General features: G+C 43.1%; 1 protein-coding gene across 1 annotated transcript in view; it reads left to right on the top strand.

The window, feature by feature from the left end:
* Positions 1-12,680, top strand: part of LOC118385411 (G protein-coupled receptor kinase 5-like) — a 31,674-nt gene extending 18,994 nt beyond the window's left edge. Inside the window, exons 11-15 of the mRNA XM_035772535.1 lie at positions 250-339; positions 10,507-10,715; positions 11,288-11,425; positions 11,525-11,662; positions 11,831-12,680. Coding sequence (XP_035628428.1) covers positions 250-339; positions 10,507-10,715; positions 11,288-11,425; positions 11,525-11,662; positions 11,831-11,980 — 725 coding nt within the window. The 3' untranslated portion in view covers positions 11,981-12,680. The remainder of the gene's footprint in view (positions 1-249; positions 340-10,506; positions 10,716-11,287; positions 11,426-11,524; positions 11,663-11,830) is intronic.
* The last annotated feature ends 1 nt before the right edge of the window (position 12,681 follows it).

Here is a 12,681-nt window from a genome sequence, read left to right on the forward strand (position 1 = left end):
AACTCCAAAAATCTGTTTTCGCTTTCTCATTGTGGGTTATTGTGCGTAGATTGAGGAACATTTTTATTTAATACATTTTAGAATAAGGCTGTAACGTAACAAAATGTGGGAAAAGTGAAGGGGTCTGAACACTTTCCGAAAGCACTGTACTTTGTGTTCGATGATGATCTAGTATGTGAAATAATCTGTGGCTACCATACTATATGAACTAATGCTCCACTTAACCCCTCCCCTCACCTCCTCTCTTAGGGCACATCCGTATCTCAGACCTGGGCCTGGCGGTGAAGCTATCCGGGGGGAATCTGGTACGAGGCAGGGTGGGGACCCTGGGTTACATGGGTACGTGGCTCTAACCTTCTGTACACTTACATGTTGTGGTGGTGATTCCCTATGAAAAGCCGCTGGCACAGGAGAGAGCCGTCCATAACACGTCCACAAGAATCAACTTTCCAAACGTTACTCTTGTCGGCTGAAGTTCCCATTTATTGCGCATTTAAAATATAAATAGCTCCAATACACATATTCCTATACAAAAAGGTGCAGAGAGAAACATTTTATAAGCTGTGTCTGTGATATGGTTAAGAACTGTATGCGCTCTCCTCTCAACTGTGCTTACCCTTCCTGGTCACCTGTGCTACCTACACACACACGACCAGTGACCCCATCATATAGTGTACAAAACAAGTTAAAATAGCCCTTGACAGACAACATACACACAACACATAAACAGGCCAAAATGGCTCCTAAACACCGGACCCTAATTGTTCTCTGATTTAGGGAAGAAACAATTACACAAATGTATGTGTGTGGATTAGTCTTCAGGAAGGGATGATCTTCAGGACCAGAGGTTGCTAGCACTTTGCCCCTGTTCAGCATAAGTTCTGTAGTAGCTCCCAAGTGGCACAGTGGTCTAAGACACTGCATCTCAGTGCAAGAAGCATCACTGCAGTACCTAGTTCTAAAATATGTGGACAACTATAAATCCCTAGGTGTCTGGTTAGACTGTAAACTCTCCTTCCAGACTCACATTAAAATACTCCAATCCAAAATTGAATCTAGAACCGGCTTCCTATTTCGCAACAAAGCATCCTTCACTCATGCTGCCAAACATACCCTCGTAAAACTGACCATCCTACCGATGTCATTTACAGAATAGCCTCCAACACTGTACTCAGCAAATTGGATTCAGTCTACCACATCGCCATCCGTTTCTTACTACAATAACGTGTTAATATGTTACTACATCACCAAAGCACCATATACAGTGCTTGGCGAAAGTATTCGGCCCCCTTGAACTTTGCGACCTTTTGCCACATTTCAGGCTTCAAACATAAAGATATAAAACTGTATTTTTTTGTGAAGAATCAACAACAAGTGGGACACAATCATGAAGTGGAACGACATTTATTGGATATTTCAAACTTTTTTAACAAATCAAAAACTGAAATAGTGGGCGTGCAAAATTATTCAGCCCCCTTAAGTTAATACTTTGTAGCGCCACCTTTTGCTGCGATTACAGCTGTAAGTCACTTGGGGTATGTCTCTATCAGTTTTGCACATCGAGAGACTGACATTTTTTCCCATTCCTCCTTGCAAAACAGCTCGAGCTCAGTGAGGTTGGATGGAGAGCATTTGTGAACAGCAGTTTTCAGTTCTTTCCACAGATTCTCGATTGGATTCAGGTCTGGACTTTGACTTGGCCATTCTAACACCTGGATATGTTTATTTTTGAACCATTCCATTGTAGATTTTGCTTTATGTTTTGGATCATTGTCTTGTTGGAAGAAAATCTCCGTCCCAGTCTCAGGTCTTTTGCAGACTCCATCAGGTTTTCTTCCAGAATAGTCCTGTATTTGGCTCCATCCATCTTCCCATCAATTTTAACCATCTTCCTGTCCCTGCTGAAGAAAAGCAGGCCCAATCCATGATGCTGCCACCACCATGTTTGACAGTGGGGATGGTGTGTTCAGGGTGATGAGCTGTGTTGCTTTTACGCTTTTTTGCATTGTTGCCAAAAAGTTAAATTTTGGTTTCATCTGACCAGAGCACCTTCTTCCACATGTTTGGTGTGTCTCCCAGGTGGCTTGTGGCAAACTTTAAACAACACTTTTTATGGATATCTTTAAGAAATGGCTTTCTTCTTGCCACTCTTCCATAAAGGCCAGATTTGTGCAATATACGACTGATTGTTGTCCTATGGACAGAGTCTCCCACCTCAGCTGTAGATCTCTGCAGTTCATCCAGAGTGATAATGGGCCTCTTGGCTGCATCTCTGATCAGTCTTCTCCTTGTATGAGCTGAAAGTTTAGAGGGACGGCCAGGTCTTGGTAGATTTGCAGTGGTCTGATACTCCTTCCATTTCAATATTATCGCTTGCACAGTGCTCCTTGGGATGTTTAAAGCTTGGGAAATCTTTTTGTATCCAAATCCGGCTTTAAACTTCTTCACAACAGTATCTCGGACCTGCCTGGTGTGTTCCTTGTTCTTCATGATGCTCTCTGCGCTTCTAATGGACCTCTGAGACTATCACAGTGCAGGTGCATTTATACGGAGACTTGATTACACACAGGTGGATTGTATTTATCATCATTAGTCATTTAGGTCAACATTGGATCATTCAGAGATCCTCACTGAACTTCTGGAGAGAGTTTGCTGCACTGAAAGTAAAGGGGCTGAATAATTTTGCACGCCCAATTAAGTTTTTGATTTGTTAAAAAAGTTTGAAATATCCAATAAATGTCGTTCCACTTCATGATTGTGTCCCACTTGTTGTTGATTCTTCACAAAAAAAATACAGTTTTATATCTTTATGTTTGAAGCCTGAAATGTGGCAAAAGGTCGCAAAGTTCAAGGGAGCCGAATACTTTCGCAAGGCACTGTACTACCCACCACTGCGACCTGTACGCTCCCATTGGCTGGCCCTCGCATCTTACTCGTCGCCAAACCCACTGACTCCAGGTGATCTTCAAGTCTCTACTAGGTAAAGCCCCGCCTTATCTCAGCTCACTAGTCACCATAGCAGCTCCCACCCGTAGCACACGCTCCAGCAGGTATATCTCACTGGTCAGGTATATCTCACTGGTCATCCCCCAAACCCAATTCTTCCTTCGGCCACCTCTCCTTCCAGTTCTCTGCTGCCAATGACTGGAACAAACTGCAAAAATTACTGAAGCTGGAGACTCTTACCTCCCTCACTAGCTTTAAGCACCAGCTGTCAGAGCAGCTCACAGATCACTGCACCTTATGCATCTTATCCTACCTCATTTGCACACACTGTATATAGAATTTTGTATTGTATTATTGATTGTGTGTTTGTTTATTCCATGTGTAACTCTGTTGTTGTATGTGTCGAACTGCTTTGCTCTATCTTGGCCAGGTCCTAGTTGCAAATGAGAACTTGTTCTCAACTAGCCTACCTGGTTAAATAAAGGTGAAATATATATTTTTTAAATCACATCTGGCTGTGATTGGGAGTCCCATAGGGTGGCGCACAATTGGCCCAGCATCGTCCGGGTTTGGCCGGGGTAGGCCGTCATTGTAAATAATAATTTGTTCTTAACGGACTTCCCTAGTTACATTTTTTTAAAGTAGCTTGACCCCAGTGTGCCACTCCTATGTGTAGATGTGGTGGGCAGTAACAGCAGGGCAGCCAATCTGTCCTGGGTTGCCACCACCTTCTCCTAAGGGACCGCCAGAGACCCACACCAATGGGATCCATCTCTAACATGGTCGTCACCAGCAGGGTGGATGGCCTGTGGAGCATTGCTGCCAATCCACCATATTGTAGTTTTTATCAGTCAATTTCTTTCATGTTATCAGAGCAGTGGTTCTCCACTTCTTCCTTTACAATCCATCTTCGACCTCATGAAGCCCACTCACCAGAAGGTTTGATTATTCAATGACATGACGCCACTCTTTGCCTGTTCACCAATGCGAAAATACAGAGCCCAATACTCTGTTCTCATGTTCATAAATTAAGCATCAACATATTGGATAATATTTCCCTATGAAACACTTGACTCCAATTCCTATTCCACAACGCTTCCAATTTCCAAATCAAAATGTTCAACTTGCATCGTGCAACACAAGAGTTTCGCACACGTACCAATGTCCTTTGATGAGCAACGGCGCGGAAGATTTGGCTCAACGAATTCTTCTCGTTTCGCCGGGAAATGCTTGCCACAACCCTTGCTCGTTGTCACAGGCGTAGCATGAGCGATTCCAATAACCTGACATTCTGCACGCAATGATCCACTAGTCCAATTTCCAATCAAAGTTAAGTTCTTACTTTTTCCCCCTTTTTTTTGTTGATTTTATTAACCCTGACAGGCACGATGACAAGGATGCAATCAGGATTCCTGTCCCCAGCATCTCCATCCAAATGAACAAATGCACTGGTAGCACTCTGCTCTCCGTTTTCATTTATTTTGCAGTGGTTTACCTTTTTGTGGGTGATGTGCAACATGGTAGGATTATTTGCGCGAACAAACTTCACGGGTAAGTCTGTGTGCATCATTTGCTCGTGTTTCCAGGGGTCAGACAACCCGAAGCAGGCTCCTTTGGATCTTCAACAAGTCCAACCTCTCTCGATGTGGCTTTTTGTTCAGTTCGGTGCATGTGCCTGGACTGTGTTCTCTTTTGACAGAACGGACACTGCCGGAGTGCCGCACCAGAGGGATTGCCAACCCAGCTCTTTCACTGTTTTCACAGCTGGTGTGACACTGATGGCAAAACCATTTTCTCTCTCTTTCAAAACACTTGACCTATTTACAGGTACTGAACCTCCCCTAACTGCTGAGGTGGGGGGAGGGTTTCCCTTAGGTTTCCAAACACAGGATGTTATGCTATCCTGGCTTGGCAATCAACAAAAGTGAACCAGATCAGCAAACCTGGCTCTTCTTCCATTTCTCTTGTAGGTAGCCGACCCACCTTTAAACTTATATGGCAGCTTTGAGACTACAGCTCTCATTTGTTGGGCTGTCCATTTCCTCCCTATATTGAACATTATCCAGTGTTGAGGCCTCCAGTGAGAAAAATGTTGGAATCTTCAACCCTGATTGGCGACCAGCTTCTCAATGTAAGCTGTGGCGATTCTATACTCATCTCCAGTGGGGGGGGGTTCAGAAGCCTTTTGGCATCTGCATAATCTGTCAGCCTCCACGTGTCGGCAACTGCAGACTAGATGTCTGCGTTGGCCCATGGTGCATTGCTCCAAAAAGTACACCCTGTCTTTGGTGTTCTCGGTACTGTCTTCAATAGCATGTTCAAAGAACCTGTAGTCTAGTGGGTCACCCTTAAACACTGGTACACTAAGAGTTGATGAGGACAACCTTTGCTGCTTTACCAGTGTTTCCAATGCTCGTTTCCTTTTCAATGCTTCAACTTTAACCAGTAAGAAGGCTGTCTTTTCAGACTGCCGTTTGGGCCAGACCATTCAACCGGATCCTTTTCTGCCCCCTCAAAACCTTCATGGACTCATTGCAACATGCAACTCAACCAACCTTGACAAATCAGTGCACATCTTTGACAACCAATTGAACATTTTCACTATGAGCTGTGTGATCTCATCTCTTTTAAGTAACTGCGCTGAACTTAGCACTTCTCGATCCTTTGAATTTTTGCAGTTTCCATTTTAAAAAGGCATGTAACACTGAACATAAATCCCATTGATTTGCAACCACCAGCACAGCAGGAATACAGTTTAGCAAGGCACAGCGTAATGAATGAGCCCAACACATAACAGACAACCAGCAAAGCGTCCGAAAATAAAAATCAGTCAGGGCTACACTAGCTTCAGTCAGTGTTGTAGTACCCGAGACCGGTCTCTTGATCGGGTACTCGGCCTTGACTCGGTCTCGGACAGTGAGGAAGAGTAATTTCTTCCTGAGATCAGCCGAGTAAAAAACTCAAATCATCAGCATCTATTAAGTCAGCGCATAAAACCACTTCACCAGATACATACACTCCTTTCTTGAAACATTAATACAGTATCTTAACAGCCTTTATATATTTTATAGCCATGTTTGCGCAGGGGTGAACCTATAGTCTTTCAGTGTGTGACAGTTTTGTGATTCTGAAAGGACAGAAATTTAATACCAGCATACTAATGTGGGAGAGTGTACTTTTCGTCGAAGACAAAGGGCGTTTGCTAACCATACCGTTTTCTAACCATATGCTAACCATACCATTTGCTAACCATACCGTTTGCTAACCATTTGCTAACCATACCGTTTGCTAATCATATGCCAACCATACCGCTCGCATTACAAAATAAATGTACACGTTATTCAATCATTGCATCCAAACTGCCCACGAGCATCTGCGTAGCTAGGCGCTAAAATATAACTTGGTGACGCTTGACACGATGCAAGTCCTGCCTCTCCCATCCCCTCATTGGTTTATAGGAGCATATACACAAGTGGGTGATTGAAGATAAACTGAGATCAACACTCCAGTCCAGTTGGTGGTGGTAATGCACCTTAAAGTTGGTTGCCAACCGCCATATAAAGTCCAAAGAAGACAGAGACTGAACGAGAGATTACAAGAAACTCGGTTTACTCTTTTATCTGTGGATTAATTGTCGGAGTAGAAGACCTTGTGCATTTCAGATAAAATAACAACCCAATGTTTATATCCCAGGACAAATTAGCTAGCTAAATCGCCATGAATGTTTAATGCTTATCCAGGCTGTATCACAACCGGCCGTGATTGGGAGTCCCATTGGGCAGCGCACAATCGGTTTTGGCGGTCATTGTAAATAATAATGTGTTCTTCACTGACTTGCCTAGTTAAAAGGTTAAATAAAATAAAAATATGCTCTCTGTGACTGCTGTCTTTCCATCGGCCCTATGCAGTGGAGGAGTGGGTATACTCAAATGTTGCCAAAAAGTTCCCACACAAAAACACAACGCATTGCTGTTGAACCAGCCTTCGTAGCCTCGGGTAAGGGCAGCCTATTGAGGGCTTGATATCAAACAAAAAAAGAAATCCGTTTATTAAAACACCAACAATATTTCGAAATCCTTCGCCCAGCAAAGGAAATGCACCCTGTGTGAGACATCCTGTTTTGTTTGTTTTCCTATAGATTTTCACTGTCAGTAGTTTTTTTATTTAACCATTTGATTGTCACAACATTGCTTAAACCACATCAAATCTGATTGGGTGGGCCTCTGTCCACCTAGGCCCCATCCATGTCTACGCCCCTGATGCAAATAGCATGAAGACAATTGCACATCACCAATAACCTACTAACCAACACTTCGGACTAAACTTTTTTTAATTCCTGGTTTGCATACCCATTATTGCCTTAGCATTTCTTACCCTACCGGCTACTGATGTAATTCTTCGGTGAGCTGCTCCATGCCAAGACCAGTTGAGCTGCACACACTTGCTGCCTGCAGATGATATTCCGTTGAAAGTAAGCTGTGTGTGCGGCGCATATGTGAATATATTTCATGTATTTTGCGATTGTGTAGGCAACTTTTTGCATAATTTCTCTATTGTACTACATCATAGTAAGTCATATACCTCCGCTACACTACTTCGATACGCATCAGTAGGGAATAAGAAGTGAGTATACGTAATGCCCACTCAAAAGAAAGTGGGTGTACGGCTTACATGCCGACTAGACCGGGCTCGAGAACACGTCATTGCGAGCATATTGATTTTGTCCATCCACACCAGACGTGATCAGGACACGCAGGTTGAAATATCAAAACGAACCCTGAACCAACTATATATGAATTTGGGGACATAGAGTACAACTTTTTTTTTTCTCCTTTATTTAACTAGGAATCGAACCAGGGTCTGTAGTGACGCCTCTAGCACTGAGATGTAGTGCCTTAGACTGCTGCGGCACACGGGAGCTCCCATGACATTAAGGATAAGCAGTCCATTCACTCAGACAGAAGCCTGTAGAGGTCCCAATCATAAGAATACAAAAACACAACCATTAAGCATTTCCCAAATCGAAATGTACAACTATTACTTCCCAAAGAAACATCACATGTAGCACACAAAGTAACCAGTGACAAAGTTTAAAGTGGAACTGTGGGTGAGTGACTGTGGGTGAGTGACTGACTTTTTCCCCTCATATTGTTTTTTCGGTGGCTACACACAGCTAGAGATACAGATGTAATTTGGTTAGCTAGCAAGAACTTGAACAACTGTTATCCAGTTAGCATCTCTTTCTCTCTGACGCCCGCTGAATATGACCGGTGTCAGTAAACGTAGGCAAAAAAAAAAGTAATAGTCAAGAATGCCCTAGATAACTTGTAAACAGCCTAACCAGCCCTGCTACAGTGAGTAAAATGGTCATAGTGAGGTGTTCTCTCATTTGTGTCTGGAAGAAGCTAGCTAGCTAACTTTAGCCAGTTAGCTCGGGTGCTTGGTTGGGACAAGCAAGAATACTTTTTTTTATTTTACCTTTATTTAACTAGGCAAGTACGTTAAGAACAAAATCTTAGTTTCAATGACGGCCTAGGAACAGTGGGTTAACTGCCTGTTCAGGGGCAGAACGACAGATTTGTACCTTGTCAGCTCGGGGGTTTGAACTTGCAACCTTCCGGTTACTAGTCCAACGCTCTAACCACTAGGCCCAGGGAATTGGCAGGCGAGCTGCAGAAGGACGATGAGGCTACAATTCCCCATCGTTTCTCAGTGCAATTTTGATGGCCAAGTAGCTGAAAAAGTTGTTCCTTCATTAGATTTTAGCTCATCTTGCTCTGGCAAGCATTAGTTGTTGATCTTGTTGTTGTTGTTCATAACTGAGGGAGAGGGAGCCTACCTTTTTCAGAGTCAATAAGACTAAAGTTCCCAAAAGTATGAGGACTCCTGTGGTGTTTCCATATTTTCAGGTGTATTTTGTGGCTTTTGGTGAATGTGTTGTAATGATCTAAAGTCACGCTGTTCCAACTGCCTGTAAAAACTATTATTATATTATTATAATTATATTATTATTATTATTAAAAACAGTTAATATAAAAGTGAATGATGACAGGCCCTTGTGGCAAATACTGAGGATTTTCCGGTGCATGTGTAGTGCGCCTTGGAGTGGTGAGCACAATCAGTGTGGGCTTGGGGGGAGGCCATTGTGTGTGTGTGTGTGTGTGTGTGTGTGTGTGTGTGTGTGTGTGTGTGTGTGTGTGTGTGTGTGACTGGGCTTGAGGGAGGTCGTTGTCTAGTCCTTTGGGTGTCCTTGGACATGTTGTGTCAAACTGAAACTGTATAGAAAGTGATCTCAGTCTGGGACCAGCAGTTGCTCCATGGACCAGCTCGGCTTGTTACTGTGTAATAAAGTCAACATTGAATTCACAAGCTCCGGTGTCTAAGAAATATTTTTAAGAAGTATTTCCGACACAAATGGCTTGTTTGTATAAAGGCCTACTGTAGCTCTGATTGGCTATATTGCACCAGACCGGTCCTGGACAACACCAATGTTTTTATTCGGTTTTATTTACTGCAGTGTATTAATTGTACAAATGCACGGCCACTTTTCACAAATGCCTTAGTATACGTAATTCCCATACGTTCTAAGAGTTTATAAAAACATGAAAATGACCATATTTAAGTGGTCGCTTGTCAGAAAATGTTTTTTTAAGTATCATTCCTGGGGGTTTATATTAAGTGATTTTAATAAGATTTCATGTTGCTAAAATGCTATCAGTTCCACTTTAAATGCAACAATGTTTCACACAAACAAGTAATTTTCAAAGAGATGGCTAACAGCAAACGAGCAGCAATAAAAAAAATAATTAAAAAACAGTTCCACTCACCAGATGGTGATCATTTGAAACTGAATTTCTTGTTGAAAGTGATTCCTGAAAAGGGAGAAGCTAACAAATTAGCAACATCATCCTCTTTGATAACAACTGCTGCATCTGCTGAAAACTAGCCGACAACAAGCTAGCTAGCCCACCCATGGGAAAACTACTGCTCGCGATTGCGCAGTAAGTTTACCTAAATTATTGTAATAATGGTCCCTTCCATTAAGTCAAAATATGAATCCACTGCAACATTTTTCCATAATACAATTTAAATAGTGGACATTTTGAACTTTTGTGGTGGCAATTTGACTAAATTAAAATCATGGTAATTGAACTCGCATATTTCTGGTCTCGGTCTCGACTCGGACCCCTTCTCCCGGTCTCGACTCGAACCCCTTCTCCCAGTCTCGACTCGAACCCCTTCTCCCAGTCTCGACTCGAACCCCTTCTCCCAGTCTCGACTCGAACCCCTTCTCCCAGTCTCGACTCGGAATTTGGCTCCAACACAGGTTGTGTATTCATATCGTGCGGACTTCAAAAAGTGCAAGGTATATGAAATATCATTACAAGACTTGCACACTGTTTAGATGCCCACAGTGGTCAAAATGAATATATATATATTTTTTACATTCACCTTTTCCTTCCAGATGTTGTACTATCACTAAGTCTCATTAAAGATCTAATTTAGGAGCAACAACAAACAGGGAGCGGACATTTCCAAACCCGTCCCTCTTTCCCTCAGCTCCAGAGGTGATTGGCCATGAGTACTACGGGATAAGCCCTGATTGGTGGGGCCTGGGCTGCCTTGTGTACGAGATGACGGCCGGACGATCCCCATTCAAGAGACAAGGGGAGCAATTGACGGAAAAAGAGATGGAGAGAATGATACAGGAGACTGAGGAGGTGTACAGGAAGACATTTAGCAGCGAGACAGAAGACTTCTGCCGCTCTGTGAGACTAGACTTTTGCTCAGCTTTGACCTGAAGCTTGTCAACTAAATGTAGTTCAAATGTAACTGTCAACATAAAGGAAACACCAACAATGTGTCTTAATAGGGCGTTGGACCACCACCAGCCGTCAGAACAGATTCAATGCACCTTGGCATAGATTCTACAAGTGTCTGAAACTCTGATGGAAGGATGCAACACCATTTCCCCCCTGAGAAATTCCATAATTTGGTATTTTGTTGATGGTGGGTGGTGGAAAACACTGTCTCAGGCACCACTCCAGAATCTCCCATAGGTGTTATTGGGTTAAGATCTGGAGACAGAGACAAACCTTTAATGCTCCTTTGACACCCCTTTTTGAAAGTCACTAAGATCTCTTATAAATGGACAACTGGGCATTTATATACTTGACCCAAAGCATGGGTTAGGGACCACGTGTGGAAGCACCTGCTTTCAATATACTCAAGTGTTTCCTTTATTTTAGCAGTTACCTATAGTTCTATATTAGAACTGCATCAATGCTATTCTCTCTCGCTCTCACTAATCCTTCTCTTTCACCCCCCACCGCTCTCTCAGCTGTTGACCAAAGACCCGAGACAGAGGTTGGGGTGTCAAAGGTGTGGGGTGGAAGGGGTCAAGTCCCATCCCTTCTTCAGCACCATCAACTTCAGGAGGCTGGACGCCGGAGTCATTGAGCCACCCTTCAAACCGAATGTACATACCCTATCTGTACCCACTAACCTCTACTTGTTAACCCCCAACTATAGTATTAACCCTAATGAAGGCATGTCATCATCCCCTCCCTCTGTCCAGCCCAGGGCGGTGTACTGCAAGGATGTGCAGGACATTGATGAGTTCTCCACAGTAAAAGGAGTCATTTTGGAGAGGACAGACGATGACTTCTACACCAAGTTTAACACAGGCTGCGTGGCCATACCCTGGCAGACAGAGGTAAAGTCAACTGTAGCAGATTACCTTTGATTTAGTTACATTTTGTTCAATTCAATGCAATTCAATGCAATTTATCCTCTTGGTAGCAATTTGAACATAAGGTTAGGTATGGTTACGTCATAGGCTAATAGAGATCACTCGCCTTTCTCCCCCCGTCTCTCTCTATAGATGATAGAGATGGGTTGTTTCAAGGAGCTGAATGTGTTTGGCCCTCAGGGTTCTAGACCCCCTGACCTGGACTGGGGCCAGAATCCTGCCCCAGAGAAACCTAAACGTAGACTGCTGGACCGCATCTTCCACAAGACACACACCTGTTGATAGATGGGCTTCCTCAAACCCTCTCACCACTGCAACATTAGTTGTAAATGAGAACATTCCCTCAATCAGCTTACCCGGTGTAGAGTAAAATGATTTGTTGGTGTTGATGATCACTCAGCACACAGATCAACCAGTTAGTACTTTTTTGTATTTTTATGTATGTTACCTTTATTTAACTAGGCAAGTCAGTTAAGAACAAATTCTTATCTTCAATGACGGCCTCGGAACAGTGGGTTAACTTGTTCAGGGGCAGAACGAGATTTGTACCTTGTCAGCTCTGGGATTTGAACTTGCAACCTTTCGGTTAGTAGTCCAAAGCTCTAACCACTAGGCTACCCTGCCGCCTTCTGAAAATCAACAACCCAAACACAGCCAAAGAAGAACAAGAATCTGTGGCCAGATGTTCTCGCTTTCTCTCCAGCACATAAAGAGCGCACACTTTAAAGATGAAGGGATAAGACAGGGCTTTATTTAAGAGATGTCTTTAATAACTCTGTCACACACTCGGGCCATACCGTCTATCATTCACCAGCACAGGCCAAAGGTACCATCCCCAAACTATCATACTGAGGAGAGGCGGTCTTATTTCTGTAAAACAGTCATTTAGAATGAATGATCAAAGCTCAGCAAAGACAGTGTTTTGATTTTGTACCTACCTGTGTTTTGTATGTAACCTCAGAATAAAGAGCCTGAAAACAAAT

This window comes from Oncorhynchus keta, chromosome 6 (genome assembly GCF_023373465.1).
Source record: "Oncorhynchus keta strain PuntledgeMale-10-30-2019 chromosome 6, Oket_V2, whole genome shotgun sequence".
NCBI lineage: Eukaryota > Metazoa > Chordata > Actinopteri > Salmoniformes > Salmonidae > Oncorhynchus > Oncorhynchus keta.